Genomic DNA, 18909 nt, shown 5'->3' on the forward strand with positions numbered 1-18909 from the left:
ATTTGTGGCTATAAAAACCCCTGGATACTCAAGTACCTCTTAGGAAAATACTGCTTGCATATTTTCCATATCTCCTTGTCTATACTTTAAATTATCTTTCGACAACTCTATAATATCCGAAGTAATGAAAATTGTCATTAAACAAGATTCTTTAGGGAATTATCATAACAACAACAGTCTGTAGGCTCAGACGGATTTGATTTTTTTTCAAATATTTTCTACCTGTGGCGGATTGATTCACGCATATGAAGGACTGATGGAATTTAGACAGATTCCATGCATTTTGAGTTATGGTGTTACTGACCCCGAGTTCAGAATTTTAAGTAATGATACAGGGTGTCCGGAAACTGCATGAAGCAATTCACCTGCTGAAGAAGAGTAACTCAGTGAACAGCTGTACTCTGTGAGACATCTACAGAAATGTGCCTCCGTCTGTATATTTCTGAGATGATCACCAATGAACATGAATACAGGCAGCACTGAGACTAAAAGCTAAAGAAACTGACAATGTCATACACGATTTTCTACCTTCGCTTATATCTACAATGTCATGATACACCTAAATAACAGAATCTTTAACTTGTGAAGGATTAGATTCCTGTGATAATGTGGACAGAAATGGTGGGAAAGGAAAATTGGGAGAGAGAAACAGGAGGAAATGGAGGGTATTTCATTTTGGTCCATCCTCACCTCCTTTCCCAGGCCACAAGCAGGGAGCTGGATGGGAAGCAGGGCCACTGAGATTAGAACGAGCGCCCATGTGGGATCCTGGTGTATGCAAGGCCAGGACTTTTAGCTGCTAGGCAACTGTGCTGGGCCCCCCTCCCTTTTCTTCTTCTCCTACTTCTCCTCTGCCTCCTCCTTCTTTTGGAGCATTGTAGGCTTATACATCCTCATGTCATCCCATTCCTGGCCTTAGAGAATTAAGCAAATGCTCAAATTTTAGGCTTCCTGTATGCTTTTCTCCCCTCTTCTGACTGTTCTGTCTGTTGATGTGGGCCTATATGGCTGTCTTATCTTCTAGGAGAGAAGTAACAGTTACTGGGTTTTATTTTATTTTGCTTTGGTTATGCATCTTACTGGGCTGAGCTCTCAGTCTTAAGGGAAAATATCCTCTGATTTTCTGAGATATTCAGCTTCATCCTGTTTTTGGATCAGATTCCTCTCTTAAAACTTTTGATGTCTCAAGTCTTCCTAGCCTGCATCTTCAAATTCTCCTTTTTCTTTGCTTTTTGTTAAATTAACTGTAATTTTACTTCAAGCCACATCCAAGGTAAAAACAAATGGGATTATATCAAATTAAAAAGCTTCTGTACAGCAAAGGAAATGATCAACAAAGTGAAGAAGTAACCAATTACACGGGAGAAAAACCTCTGCCCACTATACCACCTATGGGAGACTAACATCCAAGATTTACCAGACCACCTATGGGCGACTAACATCCAAGATTTACCAACAGCTTCAGAAGCTCAGTGACACAAAACAAACAACACTGTGAAGAAATGTGCAAAGGAAATGAACAGACGTTTTTCAAAAGAACAAATTCAAATGGCTACTAGATATGTGAAAAAATGCTCAAGCTCTCTAGCTGTCAGGGAAATACAAATGAAAGCTACACTGAGTATCCACCTAACTCCAGTGAGATTGGCCTACATTCAGAAATCTACTAACAACACCTACTGGCATGGATGTGGAGAGAAAGGTACCCTTCACTGTTGGTGGGAGTGTAGACTGGTACAACTGCCTTGGAAGTTAGTATGGAGAGTGTTAAGAGGACTGGAAGTAAACCTGCTGTATGACCTAGCTGTCCCCCTGCTGGGAATATAGCCAAAGGAAATGAAATGGGCATAAGAGAAGGAGATCTGTAATCCTATATTTACAGCAGCACAATCTACAATAGCAAAGACATGGAAACAACCCAGATGGCCATCGAAAGAGGTGTAGATAAAGAAATTTTGATACTTTACTCCATGGAATACTACTTAGCCATTAAAAAGAATGAAATTCATTGATTCAAAAAAAGCTTTTTTTTTTTTTCTTACTGGTTTCCTCACTGACTCATAGGCTACACAATAGCATAGTTTCCTTTAGGAAGGTCTTTGATTTTCTTTTTCATTACTTCAGTGACACCTTAGTGATTCAGTAGCATGCTATTTAACTTCATGGCATGGCCAATTTTCTACTATTGTCTCTGTTGATTTTGCTTTATGCCTTTTCAGTTAATAGGATGTATATTCACTGTAATAGAGGATATCGCATACAGACATAAAGATACAATGCAGTGTGCATCTCTACTTCCAAAGCTAAGATGGACTCCCAAATGAATCTGTTGACTGTTCTTAAAAATGGGATGCTGGACTCTCTGCCATTATCCATGCCTACAACGTCAGGATACACTTAAAGAGCAGAATGGTGGGCTTATGATGGATTGTGAAGGGACTATATTACTGTAACGACATGGGGGGAAACCAGGGGAAGGCTTGGATTTTGGGAGGGGAAAGGGAAATCCAGGAGCCTATAGAACTGTATCATGGGCTACCAAAATAAACAAATACGTTTAAAAAAAAGAAATGAGAAAATGACACCTGCCATGTATTTTTCTGTGTGGCCCTAATTCCTTATAATTCTCTGCCCCTCTCCTCAAAATCATTATACATTTCTCTTTATATCTTTCTCAACATTCTCATATTGAGTGTCCAAACTGGCCACTACTGAGATGTTTTTCTTTTATGGCTTGAACTTGTTAAATATTTTTCTACCTATATTTTATTTGACTTACTGCTTCCAAAGCTCTAGATATAGTCTACCTCTCTGAAACTTTCTTGCTGCTTGGGTTTAGGGTATATTTTAGCACTATAATAAAATAACTGAAAGAAGCTAATGGTTTTAAAAGTTTAGTTCAACATTAGGTGTCACTACTTATTTGGCTGTTTAACAATGTCAGAATTTAACAGTAAAATATGAGTAGAAGAATGGTCGTATGTTGGACAAGAAAGAAGCACAGGTGGCTAGGTTAAACTTGATTTTTATAACCAATCTTCTTTTGCAATCTACCTTCTAAGAATATATTTGTAGTGTCTTAAAAACATCCTGGTCAGCTCATTTCCTCAACAATATAATAAGAATCATCACTTCTTAGTAACAACAGGATTTGTAGAATCAATCAACCAAATAAATTTGGCAGTAGGATCTTCTCATCTCTTAGCCAAATCCCTCCCACACGCTACACATTTTATTTAGGTCATTAAATCTGTATCCAACAGTGTCAATCCTGAATGGAAGAGTTCAATTTATACCTCCAAGCAGGATTTCTAAGCTGCCTTCAACATGCTTCTGGATGTTCTTTCTCACCCCTCTCCACATCAAACATCTTCTTGAACTCTTTATCTCTTTGAAAATTATACCACCCTCTATGTGGCAATCCAAACCAAAAACATGAGCAACAATCTATGCATTAATGAAGTCAACTAACTTGCCCGTGTGTTCCACTCCTGTGCCTTTATCTATCCTTTCTTCAAGTTCCGAACCCCTTTGCTCATTTCTCTGCAAGGTAAGCAGTTCCTCACCCTCCTATCATGCAGTGTTTCTAAAATGACAGAGGGGTCAGATTTCAACCCTAATTGAAGCCTCAAGTTATTTCTAATTCATGGCTAATGACAATCATATGAGAGACAATAAATGTTCTTTTTGAAGAGTGAAATGGAAGTAACAATCAAATTTGTTCTTTGATGCCTGTCAACTTTTCCAACTTGATGTAACTTTTTGCCATTTATACCCTTTTGATGAACAAATATTTAATAACACCAATATATGTTCCTCTCCTCTCCTTTCCTTTTGTCTCCCTGTCCTTCCCTTCCCTGCCCTTGCCATTTCTTTTCCTCTTTCCCTTTTTCTTTCCCCTTTTATTTTCTTTTGATTTTTCTCTTCTCTTCTTTTTTTGGAGACATTTGTTTTTTATGTCACCTTTCAGTGAAACTCAGGTGGTTATTCCCTTCAGTTCTACCTGAGTTTCGAAAGAAACTCCACTGCAGTGTCTTGATAATAACTTTCCAAAGGAGAAAGAGCTTTCTTTTTTCTATCCTCTGTGTAATAAGGATATAGAAATAATGTTAACCTAAAGTTAAAGAAAAAACATCGGGGCTCAATAAGACTTATGACGCCTGATAAGTCTGTCTCCCATATCGAAGTGTTTGGTTGGACTTCTGACTTTGGCTTTTAATCTCAACTTCCTGCTGTTCCCAGCCCTGACTCTCATACACATCAACAGGAGCTGGAGCCCAGCAGGGCTACTCAGCTTCCAATCTAGCTCCACGAGCCTGGAAGGTGATAGGAGATGATGCAGGGTCTTGGAACTCTGTCAAGCGAGAGCCAGGAATGAAGTTCAGGGATTCTGGCTTTGGCCTGGTTCAGACATGGCTGTTGTGGCAGGTTGAGGAAAGAACCAATGAACTGTATATCTTTCCCTCTGTGTATCATTCTGCCTTTTCAAATAAATACATTAACAACCTATTGAAAATGTCATTTTTGTGTAAATTCAAATGTCCTCTGATGATGATCTTCTGAGGCATCACTGTGATACTTTTTGCCTGTTTTTCATTTGCTTTACCCCAAAGTAGCATCTATTAGGGAAATTCAGATTTTAAGAAATGTTCTAAGTATAGTAACAGATTCTGCAGCTACAGTTTTTCTCTCTTGGGTCAACTCAATGAAGAGGGTTAATGCACCAAGATTATCTTAGAGAAATATGTAAAGAGGAAACCCATGGGAGTAGGGGTGCTCAGTCTCAGGGGACAAACAGGAGATAATGCTGCGTGGGTCTCCTTGGCGCAACTTCCCACTCTGAGAAGCTCAAGTTCATTTTTCATATCGTGATCATTTAAAGTCAGATATAAAATGCTTAAATTTCTTCACAAGATTTCCATCCCCTTGACTAGTTCTAGCCGTGTTCTCTTAAGCACGTCAGTCAGGTTGTCAATGCCCACTAAGGGTGATTTTCAGATAACAAGTTACTTAATAAGAAACCACTGGACACCTCATGGGCATGTTTGAGAGGCTGGAGTCATGAGCAGGTATGGCAACACTTGTGTGAGGCAGACAAGGTCAGGTAAAAATAATGGAAGACATAATTATGCTTTAAAAAATAAAAAAAAAAATGTACCCAAGATAACAGTGTTAATGAAGTTCATGGTGATTTTATCTAACATCCAGTTGATTTGTAGCTTTTTCCAAAACACGCTTTGCCATGGATGTGTCCAAAGAAGGACCTGCCGGAAAAACACTGCTTCTGATGCTCTAGCTTATTGGTGAGCCGCACATATCGGCAGTGTCAGACAGACCACCGATGTTCCAAACACGGAATGGTCCCGTTAGTTGTCCACGTTTCAATATTTGATCTTTCTTTCCACTAAAATAGCATTTCTATTAAAAAGATGATACATGGTGAAATAGTTTTAATTCCATTTGTTTGATCATCAGTTGCCATTTTTCTCCAGGTGAAACACATGAAGAAAGATTTTACATTTCCCATCGCAAACTTCCTTTCCTTCTCTCCAAGGTATATTTCATTAAGGCAGTTATTTAAAATAACCTAAAGTTAAATCAGTTAACGGAACTTCTCAGTAATAAAAACTGTCATGAATTTTTAAACTGATATGCTCATCACTTTTATGGTCTATCCCTTTATATGTGAACTCAGCTAACCTGTTTCCTATTCAATTTACTTTTCTCAGACTCACGACACATATTCATGTCTTCTCTCTAATGTTCTCCTACAAACTAATGGAAAATCTAGTCTTCTGGAGCCTAGAATATGAATCCATGAAATTGGAGGATAAAATAACAGAACATGAAAAGTCAGATTTAGAGAGAATTTTCATCATTGCATAATGAAAATGGAAACAAGACTTCTGCTTTAACATTTAGGGCCCCTAGAGTTTTTGATTTTGTTTCTTTCACACTGTGTTTGTTCCATGTGCCACTTTTCCTGGGCCGCTTTACCAGCCTCACTGATCAGATGATTCTGGAATAAACTGGCTTCTCCTGATCCGGTGGACTTTTTGGGATTGCTTTTGTTACTGGAGCTACTGAGTGAGACTGTAAACGCCGTGTCCTGGGAAGTTGAGTATGACCCCGCTGGTTGTTGTGCCCTCTGCTTCAGGTGAATTCTGGTGGGGCATCTTAAATATCCATTGGCGGGATGGAGGGGAGAGGGTGTAAGGAACTCCTCCGTGTGGGTTGAGGCTCCTAGAGCTGCTCTGCCCTTCAATCCAGCAACACTGTTGTGCTCAAGGTGTGAGCCTCCTTATCTGTTCAAGCCAGCGGGCAGAAATAGCCTTTTCTTACAGTCCCTCCAAATGCACCATTTTGTAATAACACTTTCGTACATAAATGGCCCTCCACAAATCGTCTAATGTTGAGAACATGTCTGTTTCAAGGACGTAGCTCCCTCGTTGGGATGGCACCAAGGATGTGCTTCTCTGTGGTTAATGACAATAAAACACCCATCAACTCTGATGTGGTAGCAGCACACCCATTATGAGAGTGTGCGGGGGAGTGTCAGTTACGCTTCTTCTCAGTTTTAAGGTGGAATCTCAGTGTGCCTCTCCGTTCTGGGGTTTCTCCTCAAGCCCTTTCCTTTCACAACTCCTGTAGAATGTCTCTCTTTGAGAAAAAGAAGTCATGCTAGGTATGCATTCCACTGCTCGCTTCCTCTCCTGCAGCTCAGAATCCTCTGGGAGCCCACGGAAGCATCTGAATTTTCTCTTGATGTCTGACTTTGTGCTTCTGGTATAGGGGCCATGTCTTCTTTGCAATTATATGAAGCAATAGCAGTTCAGTTTTGCTGAGACACACCATGATTTCCAGAGGAAGAAAAAAAAAATCTCTGTTTAACATTCTCAAAATGTTCACTTCTAGCCATGAACAATGGTCAGAGAATCTCACTTTTTTTTTTTATTTGACCATGCCATTACAAATTTTATTTTCTTAACATGTACAAAATATATTGCATTAGTGTTCTAATAAAGTAAAATACTTTTTTTTTTACTATTTGCCTTTATCTCTATTTATTTATTTATTATTTTTAATTCATGAATTACATTGTATTATGTGACCCAGTTTCATAGGTACTGGGATTCTCCCCACCCCTCCCCAAACCCTCCCACCATGGTGGATTCCTCCACCTTGTTGCATAACCACAGTTCAAGTTCAGTTGAGAGAGAATCTCACTTCTTTGCTTAGAAAATCTACTGGTTTCTCAAGCACACGCAGCTTGTACATCCACTCATTCGCGCACATCCTCTGTGGGTCGCACAAGATCTGGCCCATACGTGCTTCCAATCCCTTCTCCCACTGTTCTCTCCCGAGGTTCGTATGGGAGTCAGATGGACTACTCAGTCTTTTAAAAAGAGGAAGAGACGCCCAGAGGTTTTGTGTGTGCTTTTTCACTCCCCGGTAGGTTGCAATGGCCCTAACTGGGTCAGACTGAAGCCAAGAGCCAGGCCTTCATTTGGGTCTCCCACCAGGATGGCAAGGGCCCAAGTACTTGGACCACCCTCTGTTGCTTTCTTGTGTACATTATTAGGGAGCTGGGTCAGAAGAAGGGTCAGGACTTGAACCATACTTTGAGTGTGGGGCACTGTTTCCATAAGCAGTGGCTTAACTTGCTGTGCCACAATGCCATCCAATTTCAATTTTCTTTAAAAATTTATAAACTGATGCCTTACCTCGAAGCTTCTGCACACACTGCCACTTGTGCTACCCTGAACGTCTTTTAGCTCTCCTTCTTGGCATGGATACATTCTCGTTTCAAATCTCATTTTGAATGTCCGTGCCTTCTCTGACTGCCAGACATCACAAGCTTGCTCTCTAAACTTAGTTCTTGTATTACTATTATTCGGATTTTTTTTTTTTTACCTTTATTACACTTACCATTCTTGCCAGGATTTTTATCTAATTTTTCAATTTTTGTTTTATGTCTAGCAGAATGAAGATTTCCTAAAGTCAGGTACGGCATAGTTTTCTAGACCGCTATATTCCTGGCTTCTAATAACACTATGAAAATTCAGATCTATCTCTTTGAATAAGAGACTGAAGTACAGCACCCAGAGTGGTGTAAGTACTTAAGAAATACAGTTGTTAATATAGTACTTAATATAGTACTTAATAAATATCATTTTTGTGAAATCTAAATTTCACGTAATTAAGGCGTGATCTCTCTGAGACTCTCTGCGTGGAAGTAGACTGTTCCACTTCATCCCACATGTGACATTGAAACTGTACAACACTTCAACAGAAGTCTAAGTGAAGGCTTAAAGTGTCTTGGCGATGCAACCACAGATCCCATGGTTTTTGAGAAGTGGAGTGAGGTAAGGGCTGGTAGTAAAGCAAGAGCAATCCCATTGAAAAATGGAGGAAAGCAATCTTCAGCAAGAAGTGTCAGAGTTAACAGAACCATTGCCCCCAGTTATGTGGAAAGTAGAAAATGTACCTAATGAGCTGGGTAATTGAGCTAAGAAGATTCTCAACCAGAGGATTGTAACAATGCTGCCTGGTTTCTTCTTGTTGCTTATTATAAAATGTGAAAAATGAACTACAGAAAGGGCTATTAACCCAAATGAGTCATGACTGCATGGCTTTGAAAATTTTCGGTCTTTCCAGTGTAGCCAACAAGCTAGAATAAGAAGGAGATTCTAAGAAAAAGGTTAAATGCCAGGAAAATATGACTCAAAAATGAGAAAAGAATGTCAAAGACAAATCTTCAATTAATATGCCATAAACATCAAAAGTCAGTCCCGAGAATACTGTTTATTCAGACAGGCAAGACAGATTAAGGGTGTGTCCCACAGTTACTCTAAACCAAACTTTAAGATCTCCGTGGTGGTTAAAGGGAGAGCCCTCCATTTTCTCAGTGCAGATCTAAGATACATATGATCTTGGTTTGATCACGCTGATGTCTTTAACTCATGCGTCAACGAATGGGACTCCTGAAAGATTCACAGAAGACTCATACATTTTATTATTTTTGCTTTTTATTTTAAAAATAAATATTTTATAATACAGTTCCATAACCTGTGGGATTTTTACCTGTTCGTCTTCCCAAATTCCCTCCCCCATAATCATTTTCCCTATATTATTACAATAGTATAGTCCTTCAAACATCACCATAAGTCCATTCTTCTGCTATTTTAGTGTATCCTGACATTGTAGTTTTGGACAATGGCAGACAGTCCAGCATAGTGTTATTTAGGTATATTTAGCAGTTTCTTTGGGAGTCCATCTTTGGGAGTAGAGATACACAGTTTTAAAGGAGTTATTTGAGGGAGCTTAAAAAGTTAATTGGGAATATTATTGTGAAATAATTTTATACAAGCTCAAAACTGTATTGCACGAAGATGAAATCCAACAAATTTGTTGTTACACGCCTGAACAAAAATTGGTTTGAGCTGTTAAGAAGGGTAAAATGGGGCCCAGCACGGTTTGTTTAAAAGATGTATTTATTTTTATTGGAAAGGCAGATAGATATACAGAGAGGTGGAGAGACAGACAGGAAGATCTTCTGTCTGATGGTTCACTCCCCAAGTGGCCACAATGGTTGGAGCTGAGCCAGTCCGAAGCCAGGAGCCAGGAGCTTCCACCGTGTCTCCCACGCGGGTGCAGTGTCCCAATGCATTGGGCCGTCCTCGACTGCTTTCCCAGGCCACAGGCAGGGAGCTGGATGGGAAGTGGGGCCGCTGGGATTAGAACCGGTGCCCATATGGGATCCTGGCATGTTCAAGGCGAGAACTTGAACTGCTACACTCTCGTGCCGGGCCCCAGACAATAGTGTTTTCAATGAACATTCCCCACAAGTGGAATCCAGCCTCCTGATGCCTTTATTTTAAGATTCGTGATAGGAACTAGAAGATGATCTTGCCAGTGTTGTCTCCAGACAAGAGACCGCATCATGGTTGCTAAGCACTGGAAGTGGTCCAGTTATAGCAAAACGAGGGGCTGTGGTAGCATCGTAGGCCAATCTTCCACCCACAGCAGCAGCATCCAAGCTCTTCTTCTTTCAGTCCAGCTCTCTGTTTATGGCCTGGGAAAATAATGAAAGATGGCCCAAGTCCTGGGGACCCTGAACCCATGTGGGAGACCTGGAGGAGACTCCTGGCTCCTGGCTCCTGGCTTTACATCAGCTCAACTTTAGCTTTTGCAGCCATTCGGGGGAGTGAACCAGTGGATGGAAGATCTTTCTCTCTGTCTCTCCTTCTTGCTCTGTAAATCTACCTTTTCAAATAAAAACATATAGATTTTTAAAGAAAAGAGAATCAACCAAGGACAGAGGTCATGGCTATAGTCATTTTTGATGCTCAGGACCTACTTTGTTTGTTGACTTTCTGGACGCCCCCAAGAGTAATATAATCTGCCTGTTACAGAATATTCGAAACTTTAGCAGAAAAATTCCCAGGAAAGCTCAGTTAAAAAGTTCCTCCCAGGGGCCTGGCGCCTTGGCCTAGTGGCTAAAGTCCTCCCCTTGAAAGTGCCAGGATCCCATATGGGCACCGGTTCTAATCCCGGCAGCTCCAATTCCCATCCAGCTCCCTGCTTATGGCCTGGGAAAGCAGTCGAGGACGGCCCAATGCCTTGGGACCCTGCACCCATGTGGGAGACCCGGAAGAGGTTTCTGGATCCTGACTTTGGATCGGCACAGCACCGACCATTGCAGTCGTTAGGAGAGTGAACCATCAGACAGAAGATCTTCCTGTCTGTCTTTCCTCCTCTCTTTATATCTGACTTTGTAATAAAAATAAATAAATCTTAAAAAAAAAAGAAAGTTCCTTCCAGGTTAACAATCTCTTGCTCGTTCCTCTCATCAAACGAAGGCAATTTTGTAAGCTCTTCATTGGAAAATCATTAGGCATCCAACATACAAGCCTGCTTTGTTTTATTCTGACTGTTTTTGTTTCCTGACATTTAAAAGAAATCTTTAAAGGGCATCATTTTCCTCAGTTAATAATGTAAAAAATAATGCATTGATTTGGTTAAATTCCCGGAATTGTCAGTTCTTTGAGATATCTTGATGGAAGTTATGTTGGCAAGTAAAGGGATGTTTTTGGTGTTTTCATTTTTTTTTCCCATGAAATTCTTACAGATCTATTGTATAAGCAGGAAAACCATCTGCTTGACTTTAATGGGACAGGGAACAAAATGGTAAGCGGTCTTGGAACAGCAGATTCTATTAGTAGAAAGCAGGCTGAGAAAGTTACTTAGCTGCAAAGATGTGCTTCTTGCATGAAAAGATAAGTTCAGAACCTAAAGCTGAGGAGTGATTCGCAGAGTTGATGCTTTATCCAGGAACATCAGTGTTTGCCTGTGCGAAATAGACAACCCTGAAGACCTGTGGTCCCATCTCCTTGTCCATCTCTTTGTGTGGTCCCATGTACATTAGCGAAGTTGGCCTGTACAACTGCGGAGTTCAGGACTGCAGTTCTCATCCTGAGCTCTTTGCCACCCTTCCACTCTCTCTTTCTCTCAATAACTTTCACTAAATATGTTGATATTTGCTGGTTGAGGGTCCTTTCAAGACATTTTCAGGAGTATTATTAATACTAATTTAGAGTTTGCATAAGATACCCTTGGCTTATTCTTCTTGTCCAGCATAATTATTTCCCCTTTGTTCCCTTATTATCCTGTATTAGGTGATATATAATTAGCATCCTTCAAATTCAGCCTTATGTTTATGACCCCATTCTAAAATTACATGGCTATATGGAAGGTGTACATGTGTTTACAGAGGAGTCGGAGAGTCAAGAAGAGAACAAAGTAGGAAAAGACAAAGAAATCTGAGATTATCATCAATGTATTTTTTTTCCTCCTTTTGTGATGTTGGTTACCCTTTCCCTCTATTTTTCTGAACAAAAAGGAAATAATCAAGTAAGAAAAGTTGGGTACCATAATAAGATGGCTTCCATAGGTACAATCTACAGTTTTTACTTACCCGTGGGAACTTTAACAGTTGAGTGTCAACGTATACTGGTCCTAGAAAAAACAATTTTTACATGAATGTTATAAGTGTGTTTTATGCCAGTTTCATCTTGTTTCCATTTTTCTTTCATGCAGGATTTGAAATTTGAGGGGGAAGAATTCAACCAGTACATTCCCATGTCACATTTGAAGATGGACAGAATCTTTGGGAGGTATGTTCCTCAATGATAGACGGTGCATCTTGTTTGAGGATGCATGTGCTTTCTATAGTTCCTGGTCCCCCCCCAAGGTTGATGTACACTACCAGTAAAAATTTTAGGAACCATGACACCATTTCCCATGCCTCTTTGTTCCTGTGATGTCTGGGGAGGAGGAATTTTAGTCATGATATTACAACTGGGAGCGATGTCTGGGGGATTTCTGAGAAAATATCTAAACTCTCACTCCCGTGTAGGAGTGGCATTTGCTACCCCCTTGTTTCATGTGTGCAGTGATAGCAGGAGCAGGATTGTCAGAAGTTCTCAAGTTGGATGATCTCACTTTGAATCTTGCACAGCAAAATCAATGTGCCTTAGTATCAGGTTTCATCAGCTGATCAGAAAGAATGGTAATAATAACTTGCTGGATTAATTTCAGCATTAAATCAGATAAGAAGCACAACACATTGAAAGAGTCCCGTGAGCATGTTGAACACTCAGTAAACACCAGTTAATATTGAACATCAGTGGTTCCCAGTGAGCATCATGTTGCCCTGCAGGGGACACTCAGCAGTGTCTGGAGACTAACTTGCTTGTCACAGCTGAAACTGGAGGGAGTGTATATAATGGGTAGAGGCCAGGGATCCTGCCAAATATTCCACCATGCATAGGGAAGTCCCTATAAGAATTACTTGATTTAAAACATCCATCTAGCTGAGGTTGAGGGAGTTCACTGTGTATGGTGATAGTTTAGTTGTCACCATGTCCCTTAAGTTTAGGATTCTCCAAGCAGCACAAAAAGTTACCAAGTAGAATGAGCCTTCTCTTCTTGTGAATAGTGGTGTCTGAGAGACTAAGGCATGCAGACATGATTATGTATTATAAGGTTGTCATTTCAATATTCAAGCTAGTGGTCAGTGAAGTGTAGAGTAGCATACCTCCCAGGCCCAACATGGCCAATTCTAGGACTTTCTACTAAGAAAACGGCCAGGGAGGTTTAACTTGACTTTATATGTGACAAAGTTAATTACAGGATAGCTTATAATAGTGAAAATGGAAACTAACCTAAATATCCAGCAATAAGGGATCACTTAAATAGATTATGGCAGACCCATAGAATTAAATACCTAAAATTTATGCTGTAGCAAAAAATACATATAATCATAATGTCATAAAATGCCCAGAAAATACAAAATGGAGACTCTAGGGCACAAAGTAATAATTACAACAAACATTAGTCTCGTTTTGTAAAGAAGAAAAATATGTCTTTCAACTCAGCTTTGAATACAAGTCAGTTTTCTCCAGTGGGCTTCAGGCTAATGGGTCACTATCAAAGAATGTGATGTTCCTTAACTAGTTTAAAATTTATAATGTATCAATGGTGTGATGTACTTGTACTTGTTGAATATCTATTATCTGGCATTCTTGGACCAGGGATTTTTCAGTTTTGGATATTTTCAGATTTTGAAGAATTTGTTTATACACCAGGTGATATCTTGGAGATGAAAACAAATTCTAAGCAAAATGTTAAATAATATTTCCAATATGAGAGTAATTCTAAAAGGTCATGAAAAAGTGGAATTAGAAGCTAAGTTTGGGGGTTGGCACTGCGGCATTGCAAATGAAGCCACCACCTGTGGTGTCAACACCCCTTATGAAAGCCAATGGGGTCCTGGTTGCTTCACAGCGATCCGGCTTCCTGCTAACATGCCTAGGAAACCAGTAGAGGATGACCCAAGTGATCAGGCTCCTGCATTCATGTGGGAGATGTGGAGGAAACTCCTAGCTCTTGGTTTCTGTCTGGCCCAGTTCTGTCCATTTCAGGTGTTTGGGGAAATGAACCAGTGGGTATAAAATCTCTTTTTTGTCTTTTCCATTCTGATCTATAACTTTGACTTTCAAGTAAATACTTTAAAAAAGTCTCCCCCACTAAAAATAAGAGAGGGTTATCTTGCTGCAAAATAAATTCATACATAGTTTAAAAACCCGTGAGCTTTTGAAGATCCCTACTACACCATATCCATATAGCTTGAAGAGAGTTTGTGTGGCACTTTTAGTAAGCCTGTATTGTGACCCATTGTGAGGTCGGATATGGATTTTTAAAAATTTTTTTTACTAGTGGCATCAAGCGGGTATTCAGGAAATTTTAACGTTTGGAGAATTTCCTATTTTAAATTTTCAGACCAGGGATGTTCAGTCCAGGGAACCACAGAATGACCGAGTGCTGTATGAGGGAAAACAAGGGTACTGATGAGCTGTAACCCTGCTGTGATGTCAGGTTTTGGCTCCTGATGTAGAAAACCACTCACTGCTCCACAAAGCTACAGATCCGCAGCTCTGTCTCGAGGAACCTGGCAGAGAGTCAAAGCTCCATCTGTAGGTATCTGGTAGCGAGTTCAAGCTGCATATCAAGTTTGCTGTGTGCACTGTGCTCCTCTTTAATGAAGGTGATTTTAGAGAACACATAATTACTAAAAATAAACTGGGGTTGCCATTTGGTGTCATTTCCCTCCTTTGGGATTACAATCCTGAATTTCATGCTTAATTACTTAGGTTACATTTTTAGGATATTTCTGAGACCCTTCCAAGTGAACAAAGAAAGAAACCAAGGAAGCATCTCATGTGGGTAGCATACACTGTCTGATGTTTACTAATGAAAACTGTTTTCCTTCATAACTGTATAATAGGGCCATTAAAGACAATAGATACAGTAGTTTAAAAGTAATAACATTTACAACAAAGTGTATTTAATTTGAGATTGAATTGCCAGCAAATGGATGTCCTAATGAACCTTTATGTCAATGTAGCTCCAACCACATTAAGGGAGATCATTTGTATCTCAGGGAACTAAATCAACAGTGAGACCCTGAAAGGCTGTTCTGGAGCGGATATAGTCATTGACACAGATGGCCCTGCTGATGACATTAAGCTTAAGTTAGGAAAAGGGAGATGGAAGATCCTTCTTAATTCAAGTGAATGTAGGACAGTAGGCAAACGCCACCAGGGATTAAGAAGACAAAATGAAAATAAAAGCAAAGGAGTGCACAGGAAAGAAGAATCATGAGTAAAGCCAGTGTTACCAGGAAGCAGAGTGCTCAGGGAACAGTTGAGGGTAGAAACAGATCTTAATCTCCGACCATTGCGGTGAACACAAAATGTTCATGTCATGTCAGCTGTTCTTCTATTTAAACACATTGTTTTCTTCAACATCTCCCCACGGACTTATAAGAGTGATGGGAGAAGGGATAGAATATGCCAAAATGTTCTACCATAGCAAGGTTCACTCGCTGCCTCTCCAAGTCCACGTTAGGAGATTCAGGACATGCAAAATAGCAAATGTTGTGAGGCTTGCAATGATCACATCTATACTGGGCACATACAGAGTTTATATATGGCTATGATTCCCTAGGCAATGCAGCTTGAAAAGCATATACGGAGTATTTTATATCTAAGGAAAAGTATTTGCTTTGCATTAGATACTATGAGTAAACTAGAAATGTAAGCATATACATGTGGGTGGAAATGGGTTATAACAATGACTAAGTTAGTTTTACAGGCAACTTCAGCACTGTTGGATTTTAGCTTCCATGAGGGTGGAGGGCGTTCTAGAACAAATCTTCTCGCAGATGCTAACACACAACTGTATTTGCTCTCCTGGTGATTTCTGAAACAAGTTAGATTTTCATCATTGGGAGATCAGTTGCTAACACTATGTGGAAATATTTCATGTGGCTATGAACCCTCCCATGTTCCCACCTTTAGCCAACAGCAGCATCCGTGATGTAGTGTTTAATTCCTGTGTAATCTAACAAAATGGTTCAGGGAAACATTGTATTGTCACATCAGAGGCAAGGCTTTGCATTATACCCCACTGTCAACTGGTATACCTTTTGTCTTTCCCTCTTTCTTATACCTGCTGTAGAACTCCACGTCAACCATACGGTTCAAGTCCACATGTTTGTAAACAGGAGAGCATCCGCAAGGTTGGCCCCCTCACACGGGTACCTGATGATCTGAAGGGACCAGAGAGATCTTGCTGGAAGGTGAGGATCTTGTGTCTCGCTTTGGATGCCAAATGGTATTCACTCACTTGCTGTTGCACTTCTTCCTCCTGTGAAGCTAGAGAAAAAAGCTTTAGTGGGGTTTCATAAACGTTTTTGATGAAAATTCCATATTAGAATAGAACGGCTGAGTGCTCTCCACAGTAGAATCATCGGGATTTCTTCAAACAGGGTGTCTGTGGAGCCAGACTCGGTCCCTGCTGGACAAAGAGGCAGGCCTGGCACCATGAAAATGAACACGCCTTTGAGATTGCCTGAACCTTCTCTCTCTTTCTCCTACTCCTCTGACACTCGCTTTGAGGATGGTTGTAAATGCAAGAGAGATTGTGGTATAATTCCTCAGACTGGCATTTCTGCCCCCTAGTCACCATTCGATTATCTTCCAAATTGCTGTGTTTCAGAGAGATAAAGATTTTTTATGGCTTGCTGACTTGAAACAGGCACAGGAGCCAGCAGAGATGGCTAAGCGGCCATGCATAGTAATTCCGTTGGTAAATGACAAAATCTTTGTTTGTATGACATTTCCAAAATTACTACAGAAGATGAATCTAAAACACAAAATGTCACATTTGGCATGCAAAACTATCACAATATATTTCAGTATGAAATTCATGGAGGCGTTTAATTTAGAATGTGTTTAATAACTCTTGTCTCTCTGCATCAGTAATCCTGCCTTGAGGTTTCAAAAGATTGTCTTATTTATTCACATGGTGCTAATTTTTAACATATTTTTGGGAACCAAAATATTAAGGTTAAGTCTTTGTTGTTAATTAAGATTTTCTAATTAAACCAAAAATAATTGTTATTCCAATTAGCTTTTAAGTATGACTTGCATAAAAAAAACAAAGGAATTGGAACAACTTTCACTGTTCAACTATGATTTAATTCTAGAAGCACAGAATCTGTATGGAATCAGTATATATATATATATATGTATATGTACATATATATTCTCAAACAAAATAAAATTTTGGTAAGATTAAATTATGCTTCTTGTTGGCTGTGCATGAGTTGGTGGTACTACTAATTGGGTTATCCAAGAGAATAATTTAACTCCACAAATGCCATATCAAAAATGTATGTTTGAGAGGCAGGGGCAGACAGGGAGAGAGGGGAGCGAGAGAGAGACAGAGAGAGAGAGAGAGAGATCCTATTCCTTGATTTGTTCCCCAAATGGCTGCAACAGCTGGTACTACACAGAAGCTGGAGCTAGAAACTCCATCCAGATCCTCTGTGGGGTTGGCAGGAGCCTGATCACTTGAGGAGCAGTGCTGCCTCCACGGCTCTGCCTTGGCAGGAAGCTGAGGTCTGGAATCAGATCGAAGCACAGAGCTCAGGCACTCTGATGTTAGACTTGGCCACAAGTCCAGCCATCCACCCCAATGACATTATTTTTGCTTAAAGCCGAATGTAAGGGTTCTTCAAGGTCAGATTATCCTGAAAACTGTTAGAAATTTATGAGTAGAGACATGTGACTGAATGGCCTTTTGAGTTATCAATAAATCTTGTTGACTTTGAGCAGGAGTCCATTAAAATCTTATTGGTTTATATAAACCTGTCAGCACCTGTTAATGGAAATGGCTTACTGTTCCTTTGGTGCAGGCTGGGACCCACTTGTCCTATTAAACATTCTTAAGTCATGTTCTCCAGTAGCAACAAATTGTTTTTAAGTTTTGGAGTAGAGAATAAACAAGTGCTATTTCCCCTACCCCTTATGTTTTGGTTCTCACAGGAAGCATGGGGGCAAGTTGATGTGCTGAAAGTATGAAGCTAATTCCATGAAGAGTTGAGTCTGCTGTGTTAGCCTGCACAGCTCTTGTCATCAAAGCCAAAGACTCCATGATCAGTGTAGTAGGATATGGCTCTCTTCTTTCAAACTCGCAGTCTGAAACTTACACCACATTCAGCCATCCCCTGTGTCTTAGAAGTCAAGCTGTGTGGTTTTAAAAAATGTTGGTTTTCTGTTAATTCTATCTTATTATAATAGATGAATGGTTTCTGATGTCACAGATCATTAACATACCATGTTTAAAAATCGGCTAAACTTTCCCTCCCATCGTTGGTAGGTTTGCCTTTTGACCCCTTAATTACAAGTCCTGCATCCTTGTCTGTTATCATTGCTAATCCCTGACGATTACAGGTTAAGCGAAAATAATTCTCTGCATTTTGCTCCGCGGAGAAGCCCATCATTGCTAATTGTGTGGTTTTTCCCAGTTCCTGCATAATTCAAGAACTCTGCCTTTTTTTTCATAGGTTGAACAGTCTGCACTGCCTCAGCCTCTTCAAATACAGATCAAATGCATCAGGGGCCTCAAGGACAGGGCTCCCCACGGTTTCTACCTCCTTAGAGCGTCTTTGCTTGATCGGCCAGGAAGCCATGTCTTGCCGTGGTGGCAAACGGAGCAGATGAAGATTCAGTCACATCCAGTTAGGCATGGTGGGAACTTTTACGACGTGGGGTTGTATTTCCATGAAAGCCTCTACGTGGTAAGATGACCCATTGTGTACCCACATGACCTTCTATTTATGTATTTTCCTTGTTCTCCCTAGCTCTCCACCTTTCGTTTCCAGCTGTGTAACTTTAGATTACAAATTTTGTGTAACAAACATGAAAGATTTCATTCACACTTGCGTTTTTGGTGCACATATTCCTTCATTGACCAAATGTCTGATGACACCTATTATGT

The 18909-nt window shown here is 40.1% G+C and overlaps 1 protein-coding gene across 1 annotated transcript in view; it reads left to right on the forward strand.

Moving 5' to 3' along the window:
* The window catches only part of LOC101532567 (uncharacterized), a 253999-nt gene that overhangs the window by 51498 nt on the left and 183592 nt on the right, over positions 1 to 18909 (forward strand). The window contains exons 7-9 of the mRNA XM_058670437.1: positions 12100 to 12176; positions 16084 to 16204; positions 18476 to 18709. Of these exons, the coding sequence (XP_058526420.1) occupies positions 12100 to 12176; positions 16084 to 16204; positions 18476 to 18709 (432 nt within the window). The remainder of the gene's footprint in view (positions 1 to 12099; positions 12177 to 16083; positions 16205 to 18475; positions 18710 to 18909) is intronic.

This window comes from Ochotona princeps, chromosome 1, assembly GCF_030435755.1.
Source record: "Ochotona princeps isolate mOchPri1 chromosome 1, mOchPri1.hap1, whole genome shotgun sequence".
In the NCBI taxonomy this organism is placed as follows: domain Eukaryota; kingdom Metazoa; phylum Chordata; class Mammalia; order Lagomorpha; family Ochotonidae; genus Ochotona; species Ochotona princeps.